Consider the following 15,288-nt stretch of genomic DNA (forward strand, 5'->3'; position numbering starts at 1 on the left):
GGGACAACCTGATTACCTTGTATCTCCCCCGGTGCTTAGAACAGTGCTTGGCACAGAGTAAGCGCTTATTAAATACCATCTGTAAGCCCGTCAATGGACAGGGATTGTCTCTATCTGTTGCCGAATTGTACATTCCAAGCGCTATGTACAGTGCTTTGAACATAGTAAGCGCTCAATAAATACTACTGAATGAACCATCATTATTATTATTTTGCAAGATGATCAAGATTATCCACCAGTCCCGAACCCATGAAGCGCCACGTAGTTAAGGATCTCCAATACGCTGAAGGTGGAGCCTCCCAAGGGGAACAACGGAGGATCCTAGACAAACAGCTCGGAGTGGAAGTAGTTGGCACAGCATCACTCGAACTCTCTTTTCCCAGCCACTCATGTTCCTGCTAGAAATGGAGTGGTATCTAGAGACTACACACATGTGATACGGGGAAGCAGCGTGGCTGAGTGGAAAGAACTTGGACTTCGGAGTCAGAGGTCATGGGTTCGACTCCCGGCTCTGCCACTTGTCAGCTGTGTGACTGTGGGCAAGTCATTTCACTTCTCTGTGCCTCAGTTACCTCATCTGTAAAATGGGGATTCATTGTGAGCCTCACGTGGGACAACCTGATGACCCTGTATCTCCCCCAGCGCTTAGAACAGTGCTATGCACATAGTAAGCGCTTAACCAATACCAACAATATATTATACGGGCCCTGAATTCTGCAATTTAGACCGCACTTTATTTAATGACCCAAGGGTAGACTAACAGGGAGAAAACTGAATTTAAAAAGAATTGCAGGAAGCAGCGTGGCCTGGTGGAAAGAGCACAGGCCTGGGAGTCAGAGAAACTGGGTTCTAATCCCGACTCTGCCAGGTGCCTGCTAGGTGACCCTGGGCGAGTCACTTTACTCTCTGTGTCTCAGTTTCCTCATCTATAAAATGGGGAGAAATACATGTTCTCCTTCTCACAGACAGAGAACATCACGTGGGACAGGGACTCTGTCCAATCTGCTGACATTGTACCACGTGCAACACTTAACTCAGTAGTTTTGCACATAGCAAGCGCTTAGAACAATGCTTGGCACCAAGTAAGGACTTTAATGCCATCATCATTATGATTACTAACAAATACCATAATAATGATAATTATTATGAGGTCATAGAATGCTGTCCGTCTACTGTCAATGAAACTGTGCTTATATATCTCATCTTTGCTGGGTCAGACATAATAATAATAATAATAATAATAATAATAATAGTATTGGTATTTGTTAAGAGCTTACTATGTGCCAAACACTGTTCTAAGCGCTGGGGTAGATACAAGGTTATCAGGTTGTCCCATGTAGGGCTCACAGTCTTCATCCCCATTTTACAGATGAGGTAACTGAGGCACAGAGAAGTGAAGTGACTTGCCCAAGGTCACACAGCTGACAAGTGGAGGAGCTGGGATAAGAACTCATGAACTCTGACTCCCAAGCCTGTGCTCTTTCCACTAAGCCATGCTGCTTCAAAGGCATGTGAAGGGGACAGACAGGATAGCCAAAGTCACTGACTGGACCACATACAAGAACAGAAGAAAAACCTTAAGGATGCAACAAAGCCAAACCTCAGATAAATTTAACACAATGGGGAATGTTGGAGACGGCAAGCAGACCAACCTGGTCAACGGTAGGGAAAGGGTGATTCTCGGAGCAAAGACTTTATGAAGACTGTAACCTCAACATTTGAAACCAGCACCAGTTACTGGAGATAAATGCTACAGCCCAGCAACAGACGGTCTTTACCATTCACACAATTTGCAAAGAATTATCAGTCACACACATCTCTTCATTTCTATTTGAACACAGTGACAGTGGCGAAGACTGCCTGGAGCATCATCTTCAGATCCTGAAGTTTAGACTCACATATATCTTCCTTAACTCAAAGCCTTGTCAATCGAAGCAAATGTCGGGTAGAAAAGAAAGATAGGAGCATGGTAATCAGCATGTAGATTTATTAGGCAAGTCAAAAGGAGAGGCACAGGCCAGAAGGCAGAAAAGGGAGTGCCTGGAAGAAAAAGGTCATCAGTACACTCCCTTTTCTACCTTCTGGCCTATGTCTCTCCACTTGACCTGCCTATCCTTACCAGCTGTATCTTACGAGGAGATCTTCCCACTTCTCTCAAATTCTACCCCCTCCACCTGCACCTCTGACTCACCCCCTGGCACCTTATCAAAACACTGCCCCCCTCTTCCCTCCCTGAACACCACCTTCAACGGCTTCACATTCCAATGGCTCCTTACCCACACTTTTCAAACATGCCTTATTCTAAAAGAAAAAACAAAAACTTTTCCTTGGCCCAACACCCTCCAGTTTTGCCCCATCTCCCTCTGACCATATCCTTTCCCGACTCCCTGAGAAAAGTTGTCTACACCTCTTGTCTTCCACTTGCTCTCTGATTCTTTCCTCGCTCACTGCAGTCTGGCTTCCACCCTCTTCAACCCCATGGAAACAGCCCCCTCAAGATCACAAAGATCTCCTTCTTGCCAATTCTATCCTCTATGTCCAGTGGACAGTCGATAAATCCTACTGATGAAAAGAGAACGGAAGAACCTGCACTCTCCCCCCATCCTCCAACTTCTCGATCCCAATGCCTGCGGGTCATCTCCAAGCCAAAGTGCTCAGTGACTGCAATACAGTTGGTACTTCAATTTCATAGGTAGATAAACTATGGGAACTTTCACAACTTTCCAATACCGTTTGATGATAACAGAAAGGAATGAATTGAAAACCATGACCTTTCTCCCAAAGATAATGGAGTTCACAGGATTGAATTTTCAACTTAGACATTGTTGCACTGATCTCCTACTATAACCCACCCTGCACATGTTTGCTCCTCTAGCATCAGCTGACTCACTTGCCATTGATTGATCTGGTCTATCTTACTGCTGACCCCTATCCCTATCACCAGACCACCACTCTCCCACCTTAAAAGCCTAAGTTCACATCTCCTCCAATAGGTCTTCCCCAATTTAGCCCTCCTTTTCTCATCACCAACACACTTGGATCTGTACCCTTTCAGCATTTGACATTTGCCCCCCCCGCCCTCAGCCCCACGGCACTGATGTACATATCCACGGCCGATTGAGTTATTCAATAGTATTTATTGAGTGCTTACTATGTGCAGAGCACTGTACTAAGTGCTTGGAACGTACAAATCGGTAACAGATAGAGACAGTCCCTGCCCTTTGATGGGCTTACAGTCTAATCGGGGGAGACGGACATACTAGAACAATAGCAATAAATAGAATCAAGGGGATAATGTCTGCCTCCCCCTCTAGAAAGTAAGCTCACTGTGGGTAGGGAATGTGTCTACCAGCTCTGCTGTACTGTACTCTCCCAAGTGCACAGTATAATGCTCTGCACACAGATACCATCAGCTGATTGATTGCTCTGTCCAAATATTCCTCTACAGGGTTTTTACGTGACTAACACCAGCAAGGTCCTTTAGGCAGTAAACTCCTCCCCTCGGCTAAGAGTGCCTCCCCTAAATTGTAAGCCCCTCATGAGCAGGGATTATGTCTACCAACTCAATCATATTTATTGAGCACTTAGTGTGTGCAAAGCACTGTGCTAAACACTTGGGAGAATAGAATATAACAATGAAACAGAATTGGTAGACACCTTCTCTGCCCATGAGTTTACAGTGTAGAGTACAGTCTGCAGCCTACTGTACTCTCCCAAGTGCTTAGTAGGGATCTGCACGCAGTAAGCACTCAAATTCCATGATTGATTATACAATACCAAATTTATTCAGATAGTACTTATGGGATGCCCTCTAACTTCATAGTTTTAAGCAGAATATTTGACAAAAAGTCTCTAGAGAAATACAAATTACATAAAACAAAAAAATTACTAGAGCATTAGAGTTTAAATTAAGCAGGATTACACTACAAGCTTTTAAGTACGGAATTCTGAGAATCAGCACAAAATATATCATGTATTCATAACAGACTCAATTGGCTTAATTATTTGTGGTAAATGGTACAAGAACATTTCAAATCCTGCCTCATAATTCTTTTTGTCTCTGCCCTCACCTCAGCATGACCAGCGGATAGATCATGGAGCGGGGAATCAGAAGGACCTGGGTTCTAATCCCAGCTCCGCCACTCATCTACTGTGTGGCCTTGGGCAAGTCACTTAGAGAAGCAGCGTGGCTTAGTGGAAAGATCGTGGGCTTGGGAGTCGGAGGTCATGAGTTCTAATCCCGGCTCTGCCACTTGTCAGCTGTGTGACTCTGGGCAAGTCACTTAACTTCTCTGTGCCTCTGTTACCTCATCGGCAAAATGGGGATTAAGACTATAAGCCCCACATGGGACAACCTGATAACCTTGTATCTATCCCATTGCTTAGAACAGTGCTTGGCACATAGTGCTTAATAAATACCATTATTATTAATTTATCTTTGCCTCAGTTAACTCTTTTGTAAAATGGGGATTAAGACTGTGAGCCTCATGTGAGACAGGGAGTGTGTCCAACCTGACAAGCTTGTATCTACCTAACCCAGTGCTTAGTACTGGGCCTGGCACATAGTAAATGCTTAAGGTATACCATTAAAAAATTGAGTGTCCAAATCTGAACTTTCTTTCAAACTCTCTCCTCTTCCTAACATCGCCCACCTTCTCCCTTATGCTCAAATCTTGGAGACATCTTTTAGTCTTTCAAATGTTTTTGCCTTTCTGCAATATTTCAGAAGCCAGCAGATTTATTTTCACTCCTACAACAACTATCCTCATCGCCTCATACCAAGGTACTTTTGCAACAGCCTCTTGACTGGTCATTGGGCTTCTAGTTTATTCTTCTCAAGGCAAAACAAATCAGCATTCGACTACATCATTCACAAATGACCCTTTGCCCAGGTCTCTGTTCTGGCCTGGAACTCATTCCCGTCCCCACATCCAACAGACCATCAACTCTTCCCATTTTCAAAGCCCTCATAAAATCACATCTCCTCCAGGAAGCCTTCCCTTAGGAGGCCCTTATTTCTTCTATTCACCCTCCCTTCTGTCAGTCTGCCCCTCTAGACTGCAAACTCCTTGTGGGCAAAGGTTGTGTCTACCAACTCTACTGTATTGCATTCCCCCATGTGCCTAGTACAGTGCTTGGCACAGAGTAAGTGCTCCATAAATACCACTGATTGATTGTTCAGTCATTCCTCTCACAAGCCATTAGTGCTGCTTCTCAACCTCTGTTCCAATATAACACTCTCCTGACCATCAAGTTTGATGCTCACTCAGTGGTTTCCTCAAACCAGATAGACTTCTTCTTCCCCAATCAATCAATTCCTGGCATTTACTGAACACGATACAAAACACTATCCATGAGCTTGGTAAAGTATAATAGTTGATAGAGACGATCACTGTCTTCAAGGAGTTTACAATCGAGGTGGGGAGACAATATTATATTACACATAAGGGAAGCAACTGAGTATAAGGAGACCTATATGCATAAATGTATGCATATGTATGTATATATGTTTTATATTCACATACATATATGTATATAGGCCTCCTTATAACACACACCGCGCACACACACAGCGGGGGTGGGGATGAGTAAGTGCTTAGGGGAGGGAATTAAATAAATGGGTACAGAAGTATGACAGCAAATAAGGGGGCGTTGACAGCTTAGTCGGAAGGCTTCCCAGAGAAGATGATTTTAGCTCTCCCCTTCTTCTGCAGTCTCCTATTTCTTCCTGGCTTCTGGACATCTCTAGTTGGAAGTCCCACTGAGACAAACTTAGCCATGTCCAAAACACAACTTTTCATCTTCTCATTCAAACCCTGAACTCCTCCTGACTTCCCTAACACTGTAGACAGCACCATATCTTGTCTCACAGCCCATAACCTTGGCAATATCCTCGACTCATATTTCCTCATTATATCTGTCACCAAATCCTGTCAGTTCAACCTTCATGACATCTCTAGAATTCACCCTTTCTATACGAACTACCACACTGATACAAGTACTCAATACTGGTTACCGGTCAGCCTCTGCACTGACCTCCCTGCATCCTATCTTTCCCCTCTTCAGTCCATGCTTCACTTTATCAGCCAGATCATTTTTCTGAAAAACCATTCAGGCCAAATCTCCCTACTCAAAAAGGCATCCATCTTCGCATCAGAGACTCCTTTCTTGTCTTTTGATGTTGAATCGTCTCCGACCCGTAGCGACGCCACGGACGCATCTCTCCCAGAATGCCCCAACACCATCTGCAATCGTTCTGGTAGTATATCCAAAGAGTTTTTATGGTAAAAATACAGAATTGCCTCCTTCTGTGCAAGAGACTCCTTACCATCTGCTTTAAGAACCTCAATCAGCTCTCTCCCTCCTACCTAACTTCGCTGATCCACTACTATGACCAACCACACAAAAATCCTGGCTCCGCTTGCCAGCTGTGTGACTGTGGGCAAGTCACTTAACTTCTCTGTGCCTCAGTTACCTCATCTGTAAAAAGAGGATTAAAACTGTGAGTCCCACATGGGGCCATCTGTTCAGCTTGATCTCCCCAGCGGTTAGAACAGTGCTTTGCACATAGGAAGCGCTTAACAAATACCACCATTATTATTCCATTCCTCTAACACCAACCCACTCTCTGTACTTTCATCTCATCCTGACCTCAAAACCCTCCTAAAAATCACACTTCCTCCAAGAAGTATTCCCAGGCTCAGCCATTTACTTCCTCTAGCCACCCTCCTCTCTTTGTTGACTATAATCTTGGCTGCATACCCTCTAAGCATTTTGGTCCCCAGCACACAATACTATTTTGTAAAAATTCTTACACTCCATTTGTCCTACCCCTAGTCTACTTTAATGTCTGTCTCCCCCTGTATACTTTAAGCTCTTTGTGGCACGGATTTCATCTATTGACTCTGATGTTTTACACTGTTTTATACTGAGAGCTCACCTCCTTCAAGAGGCCTTCCCAGACTGAGCTTCCCCTTTTCCCTCTGCTCGCTCCCCCTTTCCCCCTTCACCTCTCCTCAGCCAAGCCCCCTTCCCCTCTGCTCCTCCCCCCTCCCTTTCCCTCCCCTCAGCACTGTGCTCATTTGTATATATTTTTATTACCCTATTTATTTTGCTAATGAGGTGTACATCCCCTTGATTCTATTCATCGTGATTATATTATCTTGTTTTTTTCCATCTGTCTCCCCCGATTAGACTGTAAGCCCATCATTGGGCAGGGATTGTCTCTATCTGTTGCTGAAATGTACATTCCAAGTGTTTAGTAGAGTGCTCTGCATATAGTAAGTGCTCAATAAATACTACTGAATGAATGCTTTCCTAAGCGCTTAGTACAGTGCTCTGCACACAGTAAGTGCTCCATAAACACCACTGACTGGCAAGATTTAGTGACTGACAGAATATGTGCATTGAAGTAGAGAGATGAGTAATGGATGCCAAAGTTGCAGACTTGCGAGGCAGGTGGTGGTGGTGATGTCAAAGTGATGGGAAAGCTGAGGGAGAGAACGTTTGGAAGGAAAAATGAGAAGTTCAGTTTTGGACATGCTGAGTTTAAGGTGGTGGTGGTGATGTCAAAGTGATGGGAAGCTGGAGGAAAAGAGAAAGTTTGGAAGGAAAAATGAGAAGTTCAGTTTTGGACATGCTGAGTTTAAGGTGACAACAAGATATCCAAGTAGAGTTATCCAGAAGGCGGGAGGAAATGGGAGATTGCAAAGAAGGGGAGTGGTCAGGGCTGGAGATGTAAATTTGGGAGTCATTGGTGTAGAGATGGTAGTTGACGAAACAGTGTGAACAGGTGAGTTCTCCAAGGGAATCAAACATATTTACTGAGTTACTGTTTGCGGAGCCCTGTACTAGGCGCTTGGGAGAACCACAACATAGAGTTGGTCTGCTTGTTCCCCGCCCCACCTTATGAAGCTTACATTGTAGTGCGGAGTCACAACTCTGAAGTAGAATAGGGATAGTGCAAATAGAAAGGAATCCCTAGTAAGGAGTTGGGAGGCAGGGGAGGTACCTGGGGGATAGGCTTAAAAAGAGCAGCCAGAAAGGGAAGAGAACCAGGAGAGGTGGGTGTCAATGAAACCAAGTTTTGATAGTGTTTCCAGGACGGGGGATGATCCACAGTGCCCTGCTCTTCCAAGTTCATCTTCTCCCTTTCCCCCTCATCGATCTGCTCCAGGGAGCATCACCCCCAACACCCCACAGAATATACTCTCCATCTGGCATTGCCGAGCCACATTCCTTTCCTTATAAATCCCTTCCCAAAGGAATCCCAAAGCTTCCATCCTTCTTAAGGTTTTCCCAGGCTAACACTTTTTTTTTTATTTGTAATGGCATTCGTTATGGGCTTAGTATTTACCAGGCACTGTTCTAAGCACCAGGGAAGATACAAGCTAATCAGCGGTGGACACTGTCCACTGTGCCACACGGGCTCACAGTCTTAATCTCCATTTTAAGGATGAGGTACCGAGGCACAGAGACATTAGCTGACTTGCCCGGGTCACACCGCAGACAAGTGGTCCAACCAATCTATGATACTGATTGAGCACTAACTCTGTGTGTACTAACCACTTGGGAGAGACAACAGAATTGGTAGACACGGTCCCTGCCAAACTAGAACTGACTCTTACGTTAGTACACAATCACTCATCCTATCCCAACTGGGTTCATTTCATTCATTCAATAGTATTTATTGAGCGCTTACTATGTGCAGAAGCACTGTACTAAGCACTTGGAATGTACAAGTCGGCAACAGATAGAGACAGTCCCTGCCCTTCGACGGGCCTTACAGTCTAATCGGGGGAGACAGGCAGACAAGAACAGTGCAATAAATAGAGTCAAGGGGAAGAACGTCTCATAAAACAATGGCAATAATAGAATCAGGGTAATGTACATCTCATTAAACAAATAAATAGGGTGATGAAGATATATACAGTTGCCGCATCAGGCTCCTTTCTGACCTCCCAACCTCCCTGCCTCTCCCCACTTCAGTCCGTACTTCACTCTGCTGCCTGAATTGTTTTTTGAACGTTGAGGGCATGTTACCCCCCTTCTCAAAAATCTCCATTGTTGACCTATCAACCTCTGTATCAAAACAAAAACTCCTCACTATTGCTTCAAAGCTCTCCATCACCTCGCTCCTTCTTACCTCATCTCCTTCTCTCCTACATCCCAGCCCACATACTTGCTCCTCTGGTGCTAACCTTCTCACTGTGCTCAACCTTGCCTGTCCCGCCGTCGACCCCTGGCCAATATCCTACCTCTGGCCTGGAACCGCTCTCCCTCCTCAAACCTCCAAACAATGACTCTTGGCCCCTTCAAAGCCCTACTGAAGATGCACCTCCTCCCAAGAGGCCTTCCCAGACTAAGCCCCCCTTTTCCTCAGCTCCCCTCCCTTTCACGTCATCTAGACTTGCTCCCTTTCATTTATTCATTCATTCAATAGTATTTATTTAGCGCTTACTACGTAGTAAGCGCTTGGAATGTACAATCCAGCAACATATAGAGACAATCCCTGCCCAATAACAGGCTCACAGTCTAAACGGGGGAGAGAGACAGCAAAGCAAAACAAAACAAAACAAGTAGTCTGGTGACAAAACAAATACCCCAGAGCACTTATGTATATATCTATAATTCTATTTTATATCAATGTTTGTTTACTTGTTTTGATCTGGATATGCCTATAATTCTATTTATACTGTTACCTGTTAACTTGTTTTGATGACTGTCTCCCTGTCTCTAGACTCTAAACCCGGTGTGGGAACAGGGACTGTCTTTATTTGTTGCTGAATTGTACTTTCCAAGCGTTTAGTACAGTGCTCTGCACATAGTAAGTGCTCAATAAATACGACTGAATGAATGCCTTGGGCACGCAGAGCTGAAGGGGTTCAGCGTAGCCACTGTCCACAAGCATTGCTAAGTTCTGGGACTTGATGGCTTTGGAGTTTGAGTAGTTCTACACTTGTCATCACTGCTGAATAAATGAGCAGGTGGTTGGGAGGTGAATTCATGCCTCAGAACCACTCTGTTTAAAAATCACTGTTCTTGACACTGACTTTATTCACTTAACACTCTAAGTGTCCATTTGTTGTTCTATTGTACTCTTCCAAGTGCTTACTACAGTGCTCTGCACACAGAAAGCTCTCAATAAATATGACTGAATGAATCGAATAAGTGTTTAACAATATCATTATTATTATTAGAAGAGTCTGTTGTATGGTACTCTTCCAAGCACTCGGTGCCTGGCACGCAGTAAGTGCTTAACAAAAACCGTAATTATTGTCACAACACACGGTAAATCGCCGTCAATCAAAATTTTCTGCACTGCCTGGTCTAAAGCATATGAGGCTCCTGACGGCTAGATAAGATGATAGAGGTAGGGCATCTCAGAGGTAAGTCACGTCAAGCTTGGATATCAGCTGCTATCCACTCTGTCTCCTTTCTTCCAGAACCCCAACGCCACTTTGGTAATACAGTGTTAGCATAACCATGTAGAAAATGTGAGGAACCATATTATCAACAAATTTCACTGAGTTCACAACAGTTGCACAGATGGCACCAAGGGGCTTCTGTTCCCCCTTTCGACTCCCTCTGTAAACAATGAGCCTATTCAAAGCCCATTAAGAAATCCCCATCTCCAGGGTGAAGAATAGGTTAAGGGAGAGAAGGGAGAAAGATGGAAAAAGGGGATGTATGAGGTAGGGAAGAAGGAGCACTGGAAGACAGAAGGGCTTGGGTTCTAATCCTGGTTCCTCCACTTGTCTGCTGTGTGACTTTGGGCAAGTCACTTAACTTCTCTGGGCCTCAGTTCCCTCATCTGCAAAACGGGGATTCAGTACCTGTTCTTCCTCCTTAGATTGTTAGCCCCTTCAGACCTGATATCTTGTATCTATCCTAGTGCTTGGCACAGTGTAGAATCTCTGACTCCCAAGCCCATTTCTTTTTTTTGCAATTGTACCTGTTAAGGACTTACTCTGTGCCAGGCACTGTCCTACGCACTGGGGTAGATGGAAGATAATTGGGTTGGACACAATCCTCGTCCCACAGAGGGCTCACCGGCTTAATCCCCATTTTACAGATGAAGGAACTGGGGCACAGAAGATAAAATACTTGCCCAAGGTCACACGGCAGACAAGTGATGGAGCCGGAATTAGAACCCTCTAGCCTGTAAGCTTGTGTGGGCAGGGAATGTGTCCATTATTGTTCTGTTGTACCTCTTCCAGCGTTACTACAGGGCTCTGCACGTAGCAAACTCTCAATAAATACAACTGAATGAATTGAATGAATAAGCGCTTAACAAATACATGATTATTACTAGAAGAGTCTGTTCTATGGTGATCTTCCAAGCGCCGATGCCTGCACATAGTAAGCGCGTAACACAAACCGTAATTATCACGCACACGGTAAACGCCATCAATTGAAATGTTCTGCACCACCTGAGAGCCCAGACCTAACGTCTTCCAACAGCCCATTTCCCTGCGGGTGACCCCAAGGCCACAAAGCGGGGGATGGGTGAGCCGGGCCTCTCGGCTGCTTCCCCAGAGTTTGGGCCCCTTACTTTCTTGGCCCACGACGGCCAAGAGTGGCTCCTTGGCCCTGGCGACCCCCGGGCTGGGTCATTCAATTTCATTCATTCAAACCTATTTATTGAGCACTGTGAGCAGAGCACTATACCTAAGCGCTTGGGAAGCACAAGTCAGCAACAGAGACAATCCCTGCCCATACCGGGCTCACAGTCTAGAAAGGGGGGGAGACAGGCATCAAAGCAGTAACAGACAACAGTAGCATCATTATAAATAGAATTTTTTTAAAAAAATGGCATTTAAGCATTACTTTGTGCAATCACTGTTCTAAGTGCTGGGCAGGATACAGGTAATCAGGCTGGTCCCACATGGGGCTGCACAGTCTTAAATCACCATTTTGTTCATTCATTCAATAGCATTTTATTGAGCACTTACTATGTGCAGAGCACTGTACTAAACGTTTGGAATGTACAAATCAGCTACAGATAGAGAAAATCCCTGCCCAATGACGGGCTCACAGTCTAAACGGGGTAGACAGACAGCAGAGCAAAACAGAACAAAACAAAAACAAGACAACATTATCAAGATAAATAGAATCAAGGGGATCTACACCTCATTAACAAAATAGGGTAATAAATAATATATACAAATAAGCACAGTGTTGAGAGGAGGGAAAGGGGTGAGGAGCAGAGGATGGGGGAGAGCAGAGAGAAAGGGGGGGCTGAGTCTGGGAAGGCTTCCTGGAGGAGGTGAGCTCTCAGTAGGGCTTTGAAGAGGGTAAGAGAGTTTGGCAAAAGTGAGGCGGGAGGGCATTCCAAGACAACGGGAGGACTTGGCCCAGGGATCGACGGCGGGATAGGCGAGAACAGGGGACGGTGAGGAGGAGGGCAGCAGAGGAGCAGAGCCTATGGGGTGGGCAGTGGAAAGAGAGAAGGAGGAGAGGTAGGAGGAGCAAGGAGATGGAGAGCCCTTGAAGCCCAGAGTGAGAAGTTTTTGTTTTTGTGCAGAGGTTGATAGGCAACCCACTGGAGGATTTTAAGGAGGGGAGTGACGTGCCCAGAGCGTTTCTGCAGGAAGATGAGGCGGGCAGCAGAATGAAGAATAGACTGGAGCGGGGAGAGACAGGAGGAAGGGGAGATCAGAGAGGAGGCTGACACAATATCTAGGCGGGATTTATGAGAGTTTCTACCAGCACAAAGCAGTTTTGGACGTAGAGGAAAGGGTGGATCTTGGCCGATTTTGTAAGGGGAGAACCGGCAGGTGTTGGTGACTGGATGTGTGGGGTACACATTCTATAGATGAGGTAACTGAGGTCCAGAGAAGTGAAGTGACTTGCCCAAAGTCCACAGCGATAAGTGGTGGAGTCAGGATTAGAACAATGACCCCCGTCTTCCAGCCCAGGCTCTTTCACTAAGCCATGCTGCTTCTCTATTAGGGATATATACACATCATTAATAAAAAGGTCCTCATTCGCGCCTCGTCCCGCCGTGACCCTTGGCCCACATCTACTGCTGTCCTGGAATGCCCTCCCTCCTCACTCCGCATACTCTCTTCCCCTCTTCAAAAACCCTACTGAGAGCTCACGCTCCCCCCAGGAGCCTTCCCAGACTGTGCCTCTCTTTCCTCTGCTCCTCCCCCCTCTCCATTCCCCCTACTCCCTCCCTCTGTTCTTCCCCTTCCCCTCCCCAAAGCACTTGTGCATATTTATATATTATTTTATTACTCTATTTATTAATGATGTGCATAGATCTTTGATTCCATTTAATTATTTTGACAGTACTGATGTCTGAAAGCTTGTTTTGTTTTGCTGTCTGGTCTCCCCCCGTTTGACCGTGAGGCCGTTGTTGGGCAGAGATTGTCCGTTGCCAAATTGTCCATTCCAAGCGCTTAGCAATAATAATAATGATTTGGTATTTGTTAAGCACTTTACTATGTGCCAAACAGCTGTTCTAAGTGCTGGATAGATACCAGGTCATCAGGTTGTCCACGTGGGGCTCACAGTCTTCATCCCCATTTTCCAGATGAGGTCACTGAGCCACAGAGAAGTGAAGTGACTTGTCCAAAGTCACACAGCTCATAGGGGCAAGAGCTGGGATTAGAACTCACCACTCTGACTGCAAGCACTCCCACTGAGCCACTGCTCTGCACAAAGTAAGCGCTCAATAAATATGATTGAAACCACGACTTCTGACTCCCGGCTCTTTCCACTACGCCCCTGCTCTGCATACAGTAGTGATCAATAAATACGATTAAATGAATTAATAATAACAATGTTGGTATCTGTTAAGCGCTTACTATGTGCACAGCACTGGTCCTAAGCGCTGGGGTAGATCCAGGGTCATAGGTTGTCCCACGTGAGGCTCACTGTTAATCCCATTTTGCAGATGAGGTAACTGAGGCATAGAGAAGTGAATAACAAATGTTAATAATGTTGGGTATTTTGTTAAGCATTTACTATCGTGCAGAGCATGTTTCTATAGCGCTGAGGGAGATGCAGGGTCATCAGGTTTGTCCCACATGTGGCTTCACAGTTGAATCACCATTTTACAGATGAGGGAACGAGGCCCACAGACTGAATAATAACGTTGGTATTTGTTATGCGGTTACCTACGTGCAGACCACTAGTCCTAAGCGCTGCGGGGAGATACAGGGATCATCAGGTTGTCCCACTGTGAGGCTACACAGTTTTCATCCCCATTTTCCAGAGGAGGTCACTGAGGCCCAGACAAGTATCTTGCCCCCAGTCTCCCAGCTGACAAGTGGCTGATCCGGGATTCGAACCATGACCTCTGACTCCCAAGCCCCGGGCTCCTTCCCACTGAGCCACGCTGCTTCTCTGCGATAAAGAACTAATAATGTTGGAAATTTAAGTGCTTACTTTGTGGAAGCACTGTTCTAAGCGCTGAGGGAGATGCAGCGTCATCAGGTTGCCCCACCTGAGGCTCACGGTTAATCCCCATTTTCCAGACGAGGTCACTGAGGCCCAGAGAAGTGACTTGCCCACAGTCACCCAGCTGACAAGTGGCAGGGCCGGGATTCGAACCCCATGACCTCTGGCTCCAAGCCTGGGCTCTTGCCCACCGAGCCAACGCTGCTTCAAGAAATGCGACTGAATAAGAAGAAATCGAGCTGTAGCCCCCAGCCCAGGCCCGACCCCTGACCCTTGACCCTTGACCCCTGACCCCTGACCCCTGCGGGGCCCCGAGCCCGGCTGCAGGCCGCCATGTCCTTGGCCCTGACGGGCCGCCCGCACGGCGACGCCTCCCCTGGCGGGCCCGGGCCCGGACCCCGGCGGCCGGAGACGCCCCGGCCACCCCCAGACCGACTCGGTCCGCGGGCTCCTTACCCAGGTGGCGGACAGCCCGGGCAGTGCGGAGAGGGCGGCCGCCCCGGCCCGGACGGACGACCACAGAAACATGGCGTCTCCCCGTCAGGACCTGAGGAGCTGGGCCTCCGGCAGGCCCGACGCTCGGAAGCGCTCGGAGGCGCTCGGGGACGCTCGGGGACACTCGGAGGCACTCGGAGACGCTCGGAAGCGCTCGGAGATGCTCGGAAGCGCCCGGGGACGCTCGGCGCGCGCTTCCGAAGCCCCTCCCCCCCCTCCGCGCGCGCCAGGCGATGCTAAGGTTCTCTCAATGTCAACGGCCGCCCTAAGGAAAAGCAATCCATCCCGGAAGTGGTCGATGCCTCCCCGGCCTCCGCGAGCTGAGATTGACTTTGGCCACTGCTCCTTCCCAGCCAGGCCTAAGGGACTCATTCATTCATTCAT

At 46.7% G+C, this 15,288-nt stretch overlaps 1 protein-coding gene across 1 annotated transcript in view; it reads right to left on the minus strand.

The window, feature by feature from the left end:
* The window catches only part of NDUFV2 (NADH:ubiquinone oxidoreductase core subunit V2), a 40,003-nt gene extending 24,992 nt beyond the window's left edge, over positions 1–15,011 (minus strand). Inside the window, exon 1 of the mRNA XM_016228447.3 lies at positions 14,866–15,011. Within this exon, the coding sequence (XP_016083933.2) occupies positions 14,866–14,937 (72 nt within the window). The 5' untranslated portion in view covers positions 14,938–15,011. The remainder of the gene's footprint in view (positions 1–14,865) is intronic.
* Positions 15,012–15,288: the final 277 nt, after the last annotated feature.

Source organism: Ornithorhynchus anatinus, chromosome 5 (assembly GCF_004115215.2).
Source record: "Ornithorhynchus anatinus isolate Pmale09 chromosome 5, mOrnAna1.pri.v4, whole genome shotgun sequence".
Taxonomy (NCBI): Eukaryota; Metazoa; Chordata; class Mammalia; order Monotremata; family Ornithorhynchidae; genus Ornithorhynchus; species Ornithorhynchus anatinus.